Raw genomic sequence first — 18,508 nt, 5'->3', positions numbered from 1 at the left:
AGAGTGGGAAAGAACTGCCTCTGGAAGGTGATTCCATTAATGGGAAAAGTGAGGAAGAAAAGAGTTTCGGTGAACAGTCAGCTTGGAATTTGAAAGTTTAACAGTGAGGGGTTGCCTTGAAAAACTCGTGAATCCTGAAGTTGCTGGAGGAAATGGAGGATTGAGAGAGAGAGAGAGAGAGAGAGAGAGAGAGAGAGAGAGAGAGAGAGAGAGAGAGAGAGAGAGAGAGAGAGAGAGAGAGAGAGAGAGAGAGAGAGAGTGAGAGAGAGAGAGAGAGTGAGAGAGAGAGAGAGAGAGAGAGAGAGAGAGAGAGAGAGTGAGAGAGAGAGAGAGAGAGAGAGAGAGAGAGAGAGAGAGAGAGAGAGAGAGAGCAATTTTGTTGAAAAAAATGGAAAAGCAGACCACAGACCTGTATACAAGGTGCAAGCAACACACACTGGGCTTGGCCTCATTGCAGGACATACCAAAATTTTTAGCTTTACATTCCACAGAATCCAGGAGAGACAGATGTGATGTTGGGGTACCAGCTCATAAGAGAGAGCAGTCTCCATTGAGATACAGACAAAGGCCTTGTAAACCGAGTCGCTCTGAATTTCCAAGGAAAGACTTTTATGGAGAATGCCCAGTCTGCGGTAGGCCTTTGAGGCCTGCTTTGTGACATGATCATCCCAGGAGAAGTCAGGGCTGATCGTGAGGTTTTGGTGCTCCAGAGACTGAATCTCTTTCAGTGGCTAATTATGACAATAGATAATTGGGTTTTATCCTTCCAGAGGGACAGTATGGGACATTTTCCAGGATTGAAGGTTGTGTTCCACTTATAAGACCATCGTCTAATCAATTCTAGATTGGCAGAGTGGTGCAGCTGCACCCTTTCTTATGTTTGGTATTCTATTGTCCTGCTCCGTACTTATCTTTCTTTTTATCATGTGCATGTTTGTTAATGTTTCCACATTTCTCCTTTTTGTTTTTGCAGATGCAGTGGTGAAAGCCTACCTTGACTCACACAAACATGTGTTGGATGAGTACGTTGACTCTCACCTGAGTGTGCTGCATGAGTTCGTTCATGACAATATCCCCAATGAGACACTGGAGAGCTGGATTACTGCGAAGGAAAGTGAGTACCAAAGACAGACTTTGAAGCTGAGATCAAGAGGCTTGGGAGAGATTGGGCAATAAACACATCAGTCCACCAGACAATAAATTGTTTTCATGATATTTATTCTCATCTCTCATGTAATAAGGATTTTTTTCCTTTGAATCTTTCTTCATTATTCAAACTTATCCAGAAACCATTTTGATTGTTCTTGCTGGCATTGTTCGTCTCGCAGAACACATTTTTATCTCTCTTGGACTTTTGTCAGGTGAGCTTCCGCAACCGAGCGGTGTCAGTAGGTTAGTCATTCAGTCAGTCAGTGTCATTCAATCTGTAAACACTTCAGTCAATATCACTGGAACCAAGCACACGATTGCAATAACACTTGGTTACAAGCTTCATATCTGATGCCTAACGAAGGGGTATGGACCGCATCAAAATTTGCGCTCAATAAAAGGGGTCTACGTGGATTTTTTGACCCCCCACCCAAAATAGGTATTTGCTCTCTTCTTCAAAACAGCACTCACGATTTCGATGAAATTTGACCACAACCTTTATCATCCAGGATGTACCAAATTGTACCGTCCGCATCAAAATCTGCGCTCAAGAAAGTGGTCTTCGGATGTGTTTTGACTCCCCAAAATAAGTGCATGCTCTCTTCTCTGAAACTAAACACACGACTTCGATGAAACTTGACCCACAACCTTCATCACCCGTGATGTACCAAAGCTTGTCTGCGTAAAAATCTGCACTCGTTGTGGGTGTCTGTAGGGGGGGTTTCTGACCCCCCAAAATAGGTATTGGCTCTCTTCTCCAAAGTACACACGGAATTTCAATGAAACTTGACCCCAACCTTCATCACCCTTGATATCCTTCTCTGTGCATATCTCACTTTTTATCATGTGCATGTTGATTGACATTAACAAATTTCTTCTGTTTGTGTTTCTCAGATGCAAAGGTGGAGTCTTACCTTGACTCAAACAGACATGTGCTGCAACAGTTCTTAGACGATCACCTCAATGTGCTGCATGGGTTCATTCATGAAAACGTCCCCGTTGAGGTGCTGGAGAAATGGATTGCTGAGAAGCAAGGTGAGTTACCAAAGGCAGATTGTGAATCTGAAATCAAAAGGCTTGCAAGAGAGTGGGCAATGATCACGAGTCCACTGGACAATGTTTTGCTTTCATGAATATTTTTTTTTATCTTTACTGATATAATCGATGTTTTTCATGATATCTCATGTCAGAGCATTTTTTTCTTCTAATCTTTCCTCATCATTGAAACCTTCCCAAGAACCATTTTGATTGTTCTTGTTAGCAATGTTTGTCGAGCAGAACACTGTTTTGAGCTCACATTGTACGTATGTATTTTCTGGGACCGCGAAGTCTGTCCATAAACACTTAATTCTTCTCAAACTGCACACACGTAATTTTGATGAAACTTGACTGCAACCTTCAAGACCCATGATGTACCAAAATTTGTTCACGGCATAAAACAAATCGTGCCTTCAGGGGGTCTACGGAGGGAGTTTATGCGGGAATTTCCCCTGAAAAGAGGTATTTGCTTTCTTCTCAGAAAATACACACACAATTCCGACGAAGCTTGACCACAACCTTCAACACCCATGATGGACCAAAGTTTGCTCACGGCATTAAAAAAATCAGGGTCTACAGGGGGAGGGGGTGTGAACGGAGGGGGGATTTTCCCCCAAATATTGTTTGCTTTCTTTTCCGAAACTAAACACAGTTTCGATGAAATTTGACCACAACCTTCATCACACGTGATGTCCCAAAGTTTGTTCATGGCATGAGAAAAAGTGGGGCGTAAGGGATTGTATGGGGGTGGGTTTGGGTGGGTTGTCCCCCCCAAAGTCGGTGTATGCCCTCTTCTCAGAAATGACATACCGTTTTGATGAAACTTGACCACAACCTTCATCAAACGTGATGTATCGAAGTTTTGTTCACTGCATAAGAAAAAATCGAACAGTATTTACTTTCTTCTCCATTAAATATTTTGTGGGTCATACAAGCCTACCAATAGTTCCCTGGTTTTCTTATCCAGCCACGACCAGGTGAGCGCCCAGGGGTATTGCCCCTATTTTTGTCATATGTCTGTACTGGTTTGTCTGGCTGACAGGATGGTCTCGGCCCTCGAGGTACACACACTCACCTCCAAGCTGCCTTGCCTGGGTTTGAATCTCGGCCCACTTCTAAAACAGACATCCCATTGTTTCACAGAAAGGATCATTCATCAATGTGTGTGCGGACCCTTGGATTGACGTTTAACGAGTGTCCCATCTGCGAGCATTTCTTTTATTTGTGGATGTAAAATATCCCATGGTACCTTCATGAAGAGTATGCAAGGTATCCTGTGAGTACGCTGGAACCCTGAACAAATTCAAAATTCCTGTCGTATCCTGAAGGGGCACTGCATACATCAGCGGTGCATCGGTGCCGTCAGCCAATGATGCCACTCCGCAGCCTTGCACTCCTGACAAATGAAGAAGACGACTGCTTTGTTTGATTTGAAAATATAAATACCTTTAGTATCCATTCAGAAACTTACATTTCTTGATTGCTGTCCAACACTGTTTCAGATCTGTTTGTTGTTTTTTTCTCCACCATTTTTCCTTTCTCCTTTGTTGAACCGAATCCCCCATTCATAAATTTCTCCATGTCTACCAGGGCTGTGGAGAGGTCACACATTTACCACTGAACTGTCCAGACTGCTTTGATTCTCATCCTGAGCATACACTGTCAAATGCACAGCTGGTCTTCCTCTTGAGGGTTAATGTGCAACTGTTTTAGGCTTTTTTGTTCTGACGAAGGGTTCATGCCCCAAATATCAGCTTCCCCTCGCTGATAGCAGCAGATAGCATTGCTCGATCAATGTCCTCAGTCCTCACTGGCGATTCCATCCGTTTCGAAAAATCAAATTGGTGATTTCCTGGTGGGACGTTTAAGAGGTCAAAGAGCCCTTGACCTCTTACTCGAGGACATGGTATACGAACAACTGGATTACCAAGAAGAAGAAGACTTATGTTTGAAATTGACGCCCACACAATTGACACACCTCAATGCGAGCACACACACACACACGTGCACACACGTGCACACACGTGCACACACACACACACACACACACACACACACACATACACACACACACACACATACACACACACACATACACACACACACACACATCCACACGCACACACACACATCCACACACACACATACACACACACACACATACACACACACACACACACACACACAAACACACACACACACACATACATACACACACACATACACACACACATACACACACACACACACACACACACACACACACACACACACACACATTATTCTGTCCATTGATATTTTTCTGTCACCAAATCTGTTTTATGTTGATTCTGCCTCTTCTTTCCAGGATGTGCTCTCAATCAAATTGAAAATGTTGAGGGTGCTGACAATGAGGAGGTGGTTGAGTCAAATGAGTTTCATGAGGTCAAGCACCGACACGCAAACTTTGAGGACCATGCCGTGGTAAGCATGACATTGGATTACCGATTATTCAGAAATGCCCCGGTTTACGTTGGGGACGTCTTCCTGGCATTGCTACTTCACGGATTATGTTTCATTTTTTCATGTGATAATCTCCTTGATTTTGATATTAATTTTTGATTCTTGACAGTTGTATTCAAATACACAAACGTATTGATAAATTAAAAAAAACAATTACCAGACTTATTTAAATAAAATCATTCCAGAAGTGGTCAAAGTTGGCCGTACCTCTTCTTTCTTTTTGAATATTGACATTTTTATTGTTAGTACACACTGTCACCTGAGACAAACTAAATAACCCAGCAACATCAAGGGTACATTCATCAGCATCCATTCGATGAATAACGTCTACTTTAACTTCTAAGTGACAATTTTACAATACCTCTGAGCCACTCTACAATGCAGTACATTTCTTAATGTGTGACGCAAAGTGAAGCAGTTCTATCTGCGATTTTGCAATCTCCCCATTTGGTACCTTAGCGATGTATTATGGCATCTTTGCCGAGAGTATGGAATTATTTCAATTATTTGCCTTAGCATTTCAACACGGATTCATTATTCTTCCCCAACCGGTTTCACCGGGGGAGACTCGAGCTTTGCACTCCATCTCATCGTCTGTCCATACCACCTGAGGTTTTTCAGACTTTTTCCTCATACCCTTTGACATATTCAACTGAAACTTGGCACGTGGCTTTTTCCTCACTGTAATTCATGGACCGGTGTTTGTGAGGTTGTGGATTTGTTTGTCGGGCTACTTCTCCTGCAGTTCTGGTCCAATTACATCCAGACCTGCTGCAGAGGATCAGCATCACCCAAAATCATCTAGAGGGTGTTTTTATCTTTGCCAGTGGTCTTGAGGGGGTTAGTTGGGTGAGGGCAAATTCTCCATGTAAATGTGCAACATGGAGTGCCGCCTCCAGGTGGAGGGGAAGGGGGGTGGGCAGTACACATCTCCACCATTTACAGTGCAGTATTCCTGTCCTCACTTTTTCAGTGTGCTGAGGTGTTTAGAATTATCAGCAGTTGGTACATTTTTCCTTCAGGCACATACACCAAGTTATTTATTTTTCCTATAAGGAGCTGTCACTTGCCTGTCCACCGCTCAAATAAAGGTATGCATCAGAATAATGTGTTGCATGCTTCGAACAAGACCACCCATAGGGTGGATACTCAGCAATTTAGGATAAGTTGCAGGAAAAGTTTTCTTTGCAAGGAAAAAGAGGGACAAGCTTGTGGTATAATTTCTGTGTCTTCCTTTCACTTTCTGGGAGCTGGAACACCTTATGAGAGAGCGAGATAGAACAAAATATTGTGAAAAATACAGCAGGGTTGAGGGATATGACGGAGGGACACATAGAAGAAGAATGACAGCAAACGGATGAGGAGATGCTCCTGCATCTGAAATCACGTCCTTTATTTCTGTTTCGATAAAAGATGATTTTTATTTGGACTTACAGTCCCCATATCATTCTTGTAGAAGATTCCATCATCGATGTAATTGCACTGAATCAATAATGTGTCATTTGTGACAGATAATGGTCATCAGAAATCTCATCAAAAATATTGGGGAAAACCATCTTGAGGCAAAGTTGAGGAGGTTCTAAAATTCCAATCATTGTTTTTTCCATTCCTTTTTATTTCCCCAATTCTCATCCTGATACCCATCACTGACCACCAACCCTCCCCACTCCTGTTCTCACTCACTCTTTATACTTCAAAACAAATTCTCCCTCTTCCACTTCCTACCACGAAACTCGATTCACTTGTGCTGTGTCCATGTAATGGTCTACTTATTCTCCTTTTTATCCCCTGTCTATGTAAAGTTCTTATTTCTGTGATTTAGCTACGACATAGACTTCTGTATCATTCGGTATAAACATTGTGCATGATGACACATCGAGAGAGTATATTTTCCTCATTTTCCCACATTGTAACTAATGTGTTATATCACTTCTTGTCATCTCTTTCAGGTTGCTTTGAAGAAGGCAAATTATGTGGAGGAACCAGAAGTAAGTTTGTGTGAATGTGGAGATAATGATGTTTTAACTGCGAACCAATACGGTTTAATTTACCCCTGAACTGTCATGATAGATCTTTTGTCTGTTGGCCCCTGAGGCTGTGAGTCTCTGTGAGCGTTTCAAACTTGTGGTTATCGCTTTGGTGTAAGTTATCCTGATGACGTCTTCTGGAATGAATTTATTCAATTCTTTTTTCTTTTATGTTTTTATTTTCTTTTACAGATCCAAAAAGTAGCTGCTGAAATGGAGTTGCTGCAACATGAAAACATTGGTAAGGATGGGTTTTACTCAAACTTATCACAGTTTGAACAAAACAAGTCACAAATTGTGCTTCTGTTGCATGAATGTCTCATTTACCACTGAACTATTGACTTTTCTTAAAATCAATCATTACTGGAGTGCAAGTGTGCAAACACCCTTTTGGATGCGACTCTTCATACAAAACAAATCAAACCACGGAAGAGCTCCTTGTGAGCCAATGACGATCCATATCTGATGCCCAACTGCATCTGCGGATGTCCTCTTGCATTTGGGTGACCTTTTTCAAGGGGGTTGGTGGTAGGATTGCACACCGGCCACCGAAAAACACTTCATTCCACAAAACATAAAAAACGCAGACAACTGAAAACACACTCCGTGGGAGTATCTACTCAGGGCAGTTCACGAGATAACGGGATTGGAGCAAAGCCTTCGGGATCCCCATTCCTTGATGATGGGAGTAAAATCACAGGGTAATTACCTTTCTGAGTTGGATTGCAGTTGTGTGTGTCAGAGTGGTGCTGAGGTGTCATCTATCAGACAACGGTCTCCTCGGGTTAACGTAAGGCGGTCCATTCGGGTTGGGTGCCTGGACTGTCCTTTCCATAAGAGAGGATCATCACCTGTCTCTGCTATCATGTGAGCTCCAGCGTTTAAACATCAGTGTTGTAGCACTTTCTGAGGTTCTGAGATCGGATAGTGGTGAGATCACGGTGGCTTGTTACACCGACTGGTCAGGTCGCTCTGATGATTACCATGCCCAAGGAGTTGCTGCAACTGTGTCCACGATGCAGACTCCGATGATAATTGAGGTAATACCGGTCAACGAGTGCATTATGAGGCTGAGAATTCGTCACTATTTGGGTGTCATTTCCCTGGTTTCGAGATAGGCTCCCACCGAGGTGAGTGATCACACTGTGGAGGAGGCATTCCATGCCGCGCTCGAGTCTGTGGTTCATTACTGCCCAGGTGAGATCCTCTTCAAGTCTTGGGGGAGATCAATGCATTGACTGGTAGAATGACGATGGACATGAATAGGATCACCTTGCGTGGAGCAACTGCCGGATATATTGGCGCATGCACACACATGTACAGGCCTGAGGAATACAGCCAATCAACCAAGCATATAATTCACAATTTCATTACATCTCCCCTTTCAGTATGAAGAGAAAGACTGAAAATAGCAAAAGCAGGTTTATGTTCCATAAAAAATAACAAAAATAAACTATAACCAGTTGACGAATACTCAAAAGCCACGCTATATGATTGTGATACAACGTATTCCTTCAGCCTTTGAAGCATGGCGCTGGCGCTCTGTGATCTGCGGCTCGGAGGTTGAGGAAATTGAGTTGATTTCTCAGCACTTGAAGATGGTGTTTGTACCATGTCCACGGTGCTCTGAGCTTCTTCCAGAGGAATGTTTAATTCTCCAACGTCCGGAAGTGGTAGAATGGTCACTGGCTCAGGTGGAGATTTGCGCACCTGTCCCGTGTTGCGGTGGTAGGATTCTACTGTTGGCCGTGGTAACTGGGTACAATCTTGGTGTGGAAACTTTGCTGGATACAACTGCAGGTACCCAGCCCTGTCTGGTATTGATGTTGGCAGCATCACCTACTTGGAGCTCTATTCGAAGTTTCATCCCTCCATTAGAATTATAGAATTTGGTGGACTGCTTCTGACTGTCCCGGAGCTGCTGACAAGTATCTGACATGACAGGCTTTCACTGTAAACAGGTAATTTATCCCTTAGCCTCCTGTTCATCAAGAGTTGAGCTGGAGAGAGTGTCCTGCTCATAGGAGAGTTGCGGTGGGCAAGGATTGCGAGTTGAATGTCTACCGTCTTCATGTGCCCTTCACAAAGCCTGTTTCATTGTCTGAATCACACGCTCAGCTTGACCGTTGGGTTGTGGATATGTTGGGGATGAGGTTGAGAACATTATGCCCCATATGTCTCCAAAATCCTTCATTTCTGCAATACCAAAGGGAACATTGTCGACGAATACCTCCTCCGGTATGCCATGGGAGGAAAAGTTCACTTTCATTGCTGGGATTACCGCGGTAGCTGTGAGCCCATTTAGCTGTGATACTTCAGGAAATTTTGAGAAGTCGTCCACCAGGATGAGATAGTCTTTTCCACCGAAGTGAAATATATCGGCACCCAGCTTCTGCCATGGGCGATCAGTGACACTGTGCGGGATGAGTGGCTCTTTCTGATTGGCAGGCCGAAATCTGGCACAGACCCCATACTCAGCAACACCTGATTCTATGTCTCTTGACATACCTGGCTGGTACAAAATGGGTCTAGCCTGCGCCTTGCACTTTCCCGCTCCGAGATGGAACATAAGCATCATTCCAACTGACTGGAAGAGGGGCCTTCTTGTCCCTCTCTAAAAAGGGAAGGGTTATCGCCAGGACTGCAACAACTACCTCAGGGTGATGCTGCTCTCAGTGCCGGGCAAGGTCTTTGCTCAGATAATTATTGCCTGCGTACAGCATATTATCAAAGTTTGTGAAGAAAATATAATAACATTTTGTGTGATCACACAGAAATAATCCAAATTGAGCGTTGCATGCAGAACATGTTTTTTGACTTCATGCCTGGTGTTGGCTTTGTGGTTGGGGTGGTGGGCTTTGGATCCGAGGGTCCTGACTTCAAATACTGCTCAGTTGTTGAATTAATACCAGGTGGGGTTAACTCGACCTGTCATCCTTCCGAGGTCGGCAAAATGAGTGCCAGCTTGCTGGTATACTGTGTTGGAGTGGCGACCCATCCAGAATTATGCCCAATCGCCAAGGAAACTGCTTCGGCAGTGTGGTGTATTGGCATACGCGGGCAAGGCACAATGTGGGGAGCGTTGTGGGGGCGTGGAGGAGTGGTTTTGGTAGTCACGTGTCCGCAAGGCATATTGGTGTTTGCGCCGCTAGAGGCGTGTGGTAGTCTACAGTGGTGCACATCCGGATACGCAATAAACAGAGTTACGGCAGCCCTCACGACTCGACGTGCCTCACTGCTCACCGGACACCACACTGGCGACGAGTCTGTTTTGGATCGACGTGTGCAGAGTGCCTGCTTTCCTCGGTATTGACTTGGAGTCGTTGCCGGAGCAATTGGATTGTGAGGCACACGGAGCGCCGGGAAAATCAGCGCAGCAAGCGCGGTTCGAGTTCGATCACCTCGCGAGGATCCTAGGGAGGCGCATCGCGAGTTTCGCGTACCCGCAGCCGCACGCACAGTCTTCGGTGCGGGTCGAGTCCTGCAGCCAGACATCTCGCCGTCGCCTGCGAATTCGCGTCGAGTGAACGGCAGGGCGGCTCGAGGATGGTGGAAGGTCGGGGCACGGCGCACGGACGAGTGCCCGTTTTCGTCGGAGACGACTTCGAATTGTTTTTAGAACAATTGGGGTGCTATTTCCACGCGAATGATGTGGTCGACGAGAGCAAACAGAAGTCGATCTTGCTCGCCTCGCTGTCGGCGGAGCATTATCAACTGCTGAGTGATTTAGTGGCGATAGACAAGCCCAGTGATGACGGGCTGTCGTTTCAGGACATGGTAGAGAAGATGAAAGCCCACATGGCGCCGGAGAAGTCAGTGCAGCTGGCTCGATACCAGTTCGATCACCTCGCGAAGGCTGCGGAAGAGCGCGTAGCATATTTCATGGCGCGGATGAAGCATTCGGCCATGGCTTGCAAGTTCACGACAGAGGAGCGTCCAGCTCGACTCAGAGATCACTTTATTTCTGGGATGCAAGATGCGAAGATGGTGTCGGGGATTCTGCGAATGCGAAGTGTCGACGTTACATTCCACTCGGCGGTCGAGACTGCTTCAGCTGTCGAGCAGACACTCACAGATGTCCGCGCCATCGCCGGCCAGAACGTGAGGGGTGATTCCAGCTGGGGCATGTCAGGTGACCCCGGGGTCCACGCGATGACCCAGTTTCCCCAGGCCACGCGCACGCCTTTCGGTGCGGGCCGTGGCCGCACGCCGCAGCGCGGCCGCGCGGGCAGCGAGATGAACACACAGGGGTGCTGGGGATGTGGAAGACAGCATCTGCGGCGGGTGTGCCCGTATAAGAACACCGTGTGTTTGCATTGTCACAAGGTGGGACATCTGAAGCATGTTTGTCGAATGGCGGGGGCCGCCATAAAGGTCTTGGATAGCGAGGTGCGGGACGACCCCAGTGACCTGGAGAGCGGCCTGCAGCCTGGGCATAGCGATCCCGGCGGCCCGGAGCAGGAAATGCAACCAATGTTGAGCCTGTTTTCAATTGGTCCGGAGGTGACAAGACCAATAATAGTGGAGGTCGAGGTGAATGGGGAACCGATCGTGTTTCAAGTTGATACCGGGGCCGCAGTGTCGGTCATGGGCGAACGGACCGCTCGTGACCTCCGTGGTGTTCATCTGGTCAAGACGACCTTTTCGCTGTGCACGTACACCGGCGAAGCGATTGCACCACTTGCTGTGACAGACGTCTCGGTGGTCTACCAAGGTCAAAGCGCCCTCCTCTCATTGCTTGTGGTACAAGGGGAGGGGCCCGCCCTTTTGGGCACGGACTGGCTGGCTAGCCTCAGGCTAGACTGGATGGCGCCAGCCAGTGGCCTTGGGCGTCCCGTGCCAGGCCGATTAGAGTGTCAGCGGGAGGAGGAGGAGGTTCCTGTTTCGGAGTTCGTACCTCCAGGTGCACCTGTGCCTCCTTCGGGGCACGTACCTCCGTTTGGGCCCGGGCCTCCCTCGAGACCCGAGGGCGAGGTTCCAGCGGCAGGAGCCGCGACGATGCAATATGGGTTTCCGGTCATTGATTCCGGCAACTACGATATACGGTTCCGGAGCAACGGGGGCCATGCCAGCTGTGACGGGCTCTCGCGCTTCTGCTGCGCTCATGATACAGTGCACACCCGTGTCGTTCAGGCGATTTCAACGGGGGATTGGAGCGAGCCCGTCGCATTCAAGAAGTTCGCGGAACACGAACATCGACGGTGGCCTCTGCGACGTTCAGATGGAGACCGGCAAGCAAGTCACCTCAACGTCGTGGCAACCAAGAGGCGTACGCACAATGTGGTTCATAAATTGCGAAGTGTTGTGTATTTGATTCTCGCAGCACGAGTGATTCAGCTTGGCGTTGTTAAAGCAAATGCCGACAGTCCGCGTGCGAGCATAATGTGTTTAGTTGAGATCGATCAATATGATGACCAATATGATCAATATGATGACCAATATGATCAATATGATGTGAAGAACTTGCGGACGATCGTTGCGAATAAAGAGGTCTTTCTGATATCCGGCTTCGAGGACAGTCCGCTGTTCGCTGCCATCTCATGTGTGGGGATTATACTGGGGAAACGCGCTGTACGTGAAGGGAAGTTTGCATCTGCGCAGACGATGTTTTTGCTGTTATATGACCCTGATATATATCCAGTCAACGCTGTTCGTCTGCATGGACGTGCGTTGAAGTCTCGGCTGGATTTGATGCATGGTTTTGGTGTGGAACGGCGGGTAATAGAGCCGACTGGTCCGAGTCGATGGGGGGGGGGGGCGGTTCGGGGTACAGCGTCACCCCTCCCGTTACTCTCGCACGAGGGCCGGGCCGTTATCTTCCCAAGGCCGCCGCACCTGCTGCTCTGCGCCAGCGGCGACACCCTCATGTCTGGCAGACTCAGCGTGTTTACCTGTTTCTGTCCGTGGGGGGATGAGCAAGCTTGTCATATGGGCAAGGACGGGCAAGCTTGGCAAGCTTTGACAAACAAAGCTTGTCGGCCAGGGGGCGCGGGAGGTTTGTCTCGGCGTGTCACCGCGACCTCGCCGGATGGCGTGTGAGCATGGGCCGCCTGGGGGCACTTCTGCTGCATAGTGATACTGTGCTCCCTGACTTGCTTCTTTATATTTTTAAAACGGCCATGGTTAGTGTAATCTGCAAACATCATTGGGTTCGTCGTGCGAATCAGTACTCGAGCACCTGTCCACTGCATTTGGGTTTCAACTCGCTCGCGCCAACACGATATATGTTGTGATGGGGATAGAGGGCTGAATTGTGGGCCAGATTATATCGACGGCATTATTGTGACAGGTTGTGCAGATGAAGCCCATTTTCTTTTGTGCCGTAGTATGTTTTGCCTATTATGCTTATCATTATGATTGCCATTTTATAATCATGTTTTTAGGAGGGAGGAATGTGGTGTATTGGCATACGCGGGCAAGGCACTATGCGGGGACGTGAAGGAGTGGTTTTGGTAGTCACGTGTCCGCAAGGCATATAGGTGTTCGCGCCGCGAGAGGCGTGTGGTAGTCTTCAGTGGTGCACATCCGGATACGCAATAAACAGAGTTACGGCAGCCCTCACGACTCTCCGTGCCTCACCGCTCACCGGACACCATAGGCAGCACAAATGCTCTGCACAGAGTACGGTCCTAATGGATGGATGGATGGATGTTTTTGGGTTGCTTTTCCTCTTTACTCCATGAACGAGGCCCGTGGAAGACCAATGTTGAACAGACAGTGGGCTGGTCGGACAACAACATGTAACAATCAGTAAGGGGATGAACGAACAGGAAAAGAACAGCAGGGAATGGAGGAAATGCATTAACAAAGCAAGTAATATGATTGGGTTAGGAAGGGCCAATGGGGATAATAAAGATCATGGTCAGGAGAAGGGATGAGGTGAAATGGTGGCACACTGCTTTGCTTGACACCTTGGAGGGAAGAGTGGGAAAGAACTGCCTCTGGAAGGTGATTCCATTACTGGGAAAAGTTAGGAAGAAAAGAGTTTCGGTGAACAGTCAGCTTGGAATTTGAAAGTTTAACGGTGAGGGGATGCCTTGAAAAACTCGTGAATCTTGAAGTTGCTGGAGGAAATGGAGGATTGAGAGAGAGGGGAGAGAGACAGAGAGAGAGAGAGAGAGAAAGAGAGAGAGAGAGAGAGAGAGATAGAGAGGGAGAAAGAGAGAGACAGAGAGAGAGAGGGAGAGAGAGAGAGAGAGAGAGAGAGAGAGAGAGAGAGAGAGAGAGAGAGAGAGAGAGAGAGAGAGAGAGAGAGAGAGAGAGAGAGAGAGAGAGAGAGCAATTTTGTTGAAAAGATGGAAAAGCAGACCACAGACCTGTATACAAGGTGCAAGCAACACACACTGGGCTTGGCCTCATTGCAGGACATACCAAAATTTTGAGCTTTACATTCCGCAGAATCCAGGAGAGACAGATGTGATCTTGGGGTACCAGCTCATAAGAGAGAGCAGTCTCCATTGAACTACAGACAAAGGCCTTGTAAACCGAGTCGCTCTGAATTTCCAAGGAAAGACTTTATGGAGAATGCCCAGTCTGCGGTAGACTTTTGAGGCCTGCTTTGTGACATGGTCATCCCAGGAGAAGTCAGGGCTGATATTGAGGTTTCGGTGCTCCAGAGACTGAACCTCTTTCAGTGGCTAATTATGACAATAGATAATTGGGTTTTATCCTTCCAGAGGGACAGTGTGCGAAATTTTCCAGGATTGAAGGTTGTGTTCCACTTATAACACCATTGTCTAATCAATTCTAGATTGGCAGAGTGGTGCAGCTGCACCCTTTCTTATGGTTGGTATTCTATGGTCCTGCTCCGTACTTATCTTTCTTTGTATCATGTGCATGTTTGTTAATGTTCCCAAATTTCTCCTTTTTGTTTTTTTCAGATGCAGTCGTGAAAGCCTACCTTGACTCACACAAACATGTGTTGGATGAGTACGTTGACTCTCGCCTGAGTGTGCTGCGTGAGTTCGTTCATGACAATATCCCCAATGAGACACTGGAGAGCTGGATTACTGCGAAGGAAAGTGAGTACCAAAGACAGACTTTGAAGCCGAGATCAAGAGGCTTGGGAGAGATTGGGCAATAAACACATCGGTCCACCAGACAATAAATTGTTTTCATGATATTTATTCTCATCTCTTGTGCAATAAGGATTTTTTTCCTTTGAATTTTTCTTCATGATTCAAACTTATCCTGAAACCATTTTGATTGTTCTTGCTGGCATTGTTCGTCTCGCAGAACACATTTTTATCTCTCTTGGACTTTTGTCAGGTGAGCTTCCGCAACCGAGCGGTGTCAGTAGGTTAGTCATTAAGTCAGTCATGTCATTCAATCTGTAAACACTTCAGTCAATATCGCTGGAACCAAGCACACGATTGCAATAACACTTGGTTACAAGCTTCATATCTGATGCCTAACGAAGGGGTATGGACCGCATCAAAATTTGCGCTCAATAAAAGGGGTCTACGTGGATTTTTTGACCCCCCCCACCCAAAATAGGTATTTGCTCTCTTCTCCAAAACAGCACTCACGATTTCGATGAAATTTGACCACAACCTTTATCATCCAGGATGTACCAAATTGTACCGTCCGCATCAAAATCTGTACTCATTAAAGTGGTCTATGGGTGTGTTTTGACTCCCCAAAATAAGTGCATGCTCTCTTCTCTGAAACTAAACACACGACTTCGATGAAACTTGACCCACAACCTTCATCACCCGTGATGTACCAAATCTTGTTGTCTGCGTAAAAAATTTGCACTCATCGTGGGGGTCTGTAGGGTGGGGGGTTTCTGGCCCCCCAAAATAGATATTGGCTCTCTTCTCCAAAGTAGACAGAATTTCAATGAAACTTGACCCCAACCTTCATCACCCTTGATATCCTTCTCTGTGCATATCTCACTTTTTATCATGTGCATGTTTATTGACATTAACAAATTTCTTCTATTTGTGTTTCTCAGATGCAAAGGTGAAGTCTTACCTTGACTCAAACAGACATGTGCTGCAACAGTTCTTAGACGATCACCTCAATGTGCTGCATGGGTTCATTCATGAAAACGTCCCCGTTGAGGTGCTGGAGAAATGGATTGCTGAGAAGGAAGGTGAGTTACCAAAGGCAGATTGTGAATCTGAAATCAAAAGGCTTGCAAGAGAGTGGGCAATGATCACGAGTCCACTGGACAATGTTTTGCTTTCATGAATATTTTTTTATCTTTTCTGATATAATCGATGTTTTTCATGATATCTCATGTCAGAGCATTTTTTTCTTCTTATCTTTCCTCATCATTGAAACCTTCCCAAGAACCATTTTGATTGTTCTTGTTAGCAATGTTTGTCGAGCAGAACACTGTTTTGAGCTCACCTTGTACGCATGTATTTTCTGGGACCGCGAAGTCTGTCCATAAACACTTAATTCTTCTCAAACTGCACACGTAATTTCGATGAAACTTGACTGCAACCTTCAACACCCATGATGTACCAAAATTTGTTCACGGCATAAAACAAATCGTGCCTTCAGGGGGTCTACGGAGGGAGTTTATGTGGGAATTTCCCCTGAAAAGAGGTATTTGCTTTCTTCTCAGAAAATACACACACAATTCCGACGAAACTTGACCACAACCTTCAACACCCATGATGGACCAAAGTTTGCTCACGGCATTAAAAAAGAAAGGGTCTACGGGGGGAGGGGGGTGAACAGAGGGGGATTTTCCCCCAAATATTGTTTGCTTTCTTCTCCGAAACTAATCACAGTTTCAATGAAATTTGACCACAACCTTCTCACACGTGATGTCGAAAAGTTTGTTCATGGCATGAGAAAAAGTGGGGTGTAAGGGGTTGTATGTGGGTGGGTTGTCCCCCCCCCCCCCCAAAGTAGGTGTATGCCCTCTTCTCAGAAATGACATAATATTTTGATGAAACTTGACCACAACCTTCATCAAACGTGATGTATCGAAGTTTTGTTCACTGCATAAGAAAAAATCGAACAGTATTTACTTTCTTCTCCAGTAAATATTTTGTGGGTCATCCAAGCCTACCAATGGTTCCCTGGTTTTCTTATCCAGCCACGACCAGGTGAGCGCCCAGGGTTATTGCCCCTATTTTTGTAAGATGTCTGTCCTGATTTGTCTGGCTGACAGGATAGTATCGGCCCTCGAGGTACACACACTCACCTCCAAGCTGTCTCACCTGGGTTTGAACCTCGGACCACTGAAGAAAACAGTCATCCCATTGTTTCACAGAAAGGATAATTCATCAATGTGTGTGCGGTCCCTCAGATTGTCGTTAAACGGGTGTCCCATCTGCGAGCATTTCTTTTATTTGTGGTTGTAAAATATCCCATGGTACCTTCATGAAGAGTATGCAAGGTATCCTGTGAGTACGCTGGAATCCTGAACAAATTTACAAATTTTTGCCGTATCCTGAAGGGGGCACTGCATACATCAGCGGTGCATCGGTGCCATCAGCCAATGATGCCACTCCGCAGCCTTGCACTCCTGATGAATGAAGAAGACGACTCCTTTGTTTGATTTGAAATATAAATACCTTTAGTGTCCATTCGGAAACCTACATTTGCCTTCTTGATTGCTGTCCAACACTGTTTCAGATCTGTTTGTTGTTTTTTTCTCCACCATTTTTCCTTTCTCCTTTGTTGAACCGAATCCCCCATTCATAAATTTCTCCATGTCGACCAGGGCTGTGGAGAGGTCACACATTTACTTCTGAACTGTCCAGACTGCTTTGATTCTCATCCTGAGCATACACTGTCAAATGCACAGCTGGTCTTCCTCTTAAGGGTTAATGTGGAACTGTTTTAGGCTTTTTTGTTCTGACGAAGGGTTCATGCCACAAATATCAGCTTCCCCTCGCTTATATCAGCAGATAGCATAGCTTGATCAATGTCCTCACTGGCGATTCCATCCGTTTCGTAAAATCAAATTGGTGATTTCCTGGTGGGACATTTAAGAGGTCAAAGAGCCCTTGACCTCTTACTCGAGGACATGGTATACGAACAACTGGATTACCAAGAAGAAGAAGACTTATGTTTGAAATTGATGCCCACACAATTGACACACCTCAATGCACACACACACACACACACACACACACACACACACACACACACACACACACACACACACACACACACACACACACACACACACGTACACACACGCACTCACACGCACACATACAAACACATACACACGCATACACCCACACGCACATACGCACGCACGCACACACGTACACACACACACACGCACACATACAAACACATACACACACATACACACATACACACACACACACATACTCACATACACACACACACATACTCACATACACACACACACACACACACACGCACACATACAAACACATACACACATACACACACACACATACACACATACACACACGTACACACACACACACGCACACATACAAACACATACACACACATACACACATACACACACACACACACATACACACACACATACTCACATACACACACACACACACACACACACACACACACACACACACACACACACACACATTATTCTGTCCATTGATATTTTTCTGTCACCAAATCTGTTTTATGTTGATTCTGCCTCTTCTTTCCAGGATGTGCTCTCAATCAAATTGAAAATGCTGAGGGTGCTGACAATGAGGAGGTGGTTGAGTCAAATGAGTTTCATGAGGTCGAGCACCTACATGCAAACTTTGAGGACCATGCCGTGGTAAGCATGAAATTGGATTACCGATTGTTCAGAAATACCCCGGTTTACG

General features: G+C 46.1%; 1 protein-coding gene across 2 annotated transcripts in view; it reads left to right on the top strand.

Moving 5' to 3' along the window:
- Positions 1–18,508, top strand: part of LOC147031840 (uncharacterized) — a 53,320-nt gene that overhangs the window by 20,627 nt on the left and 14,185 nt on the right. For both annotated transcript variants that reach the window (XM_085868258.1, XM_085868251.1), the window contains exons 11-18: positions 974–1,114; positions 2,044–2,184; positions 4,535–4,650; positions 6,639–6,677; positions 6,909–6,957; positions 14,597–14,737; positions 15,673–15,813; positions 18,344–18,459. In XM_085868258.1, coding sequence (XP_085724384.1) covers positions 974–1,114; positions 2,044–2,184; positions 4,535–4,650; positions 6,639–6,677; positions 6,909–6,957; positions 14,597–14,737; positions 15,673–15,813; positions 18,344–18,459 — 884 coding nt within the window. The remainder of the gene's footprint in view (positions 1–973; positions 1,115–2,043; positions 2,185–4,534; positions 4,651–6,638; positions 6,678–6,908; positions 6,958–14,596; positions 14,738–15,672; positions 15,814–18,343; positions 18,460–18,508) is intronic.

This window comes from Eptatretus burgeri, chromosome 2, assembly GCF_056783735.1.
Source record: "Eptatretus burgeri isolate ZD-2024b chromosome 2, Ebu_testis_v1, whole genome shotgun sequence".
NCBI classification, from domain to species: Eukaryota; Metazoa; Chordata; class Myxini; order Myxiniformes; family Myxinidae; genus Eptatretus; species Eptatretus burgeri.
The sequence above is the reverse complement of the archived record's forward strand: the minus strand, read 5'-3'. Positions and strand labels throughout refer to the sequence as shown.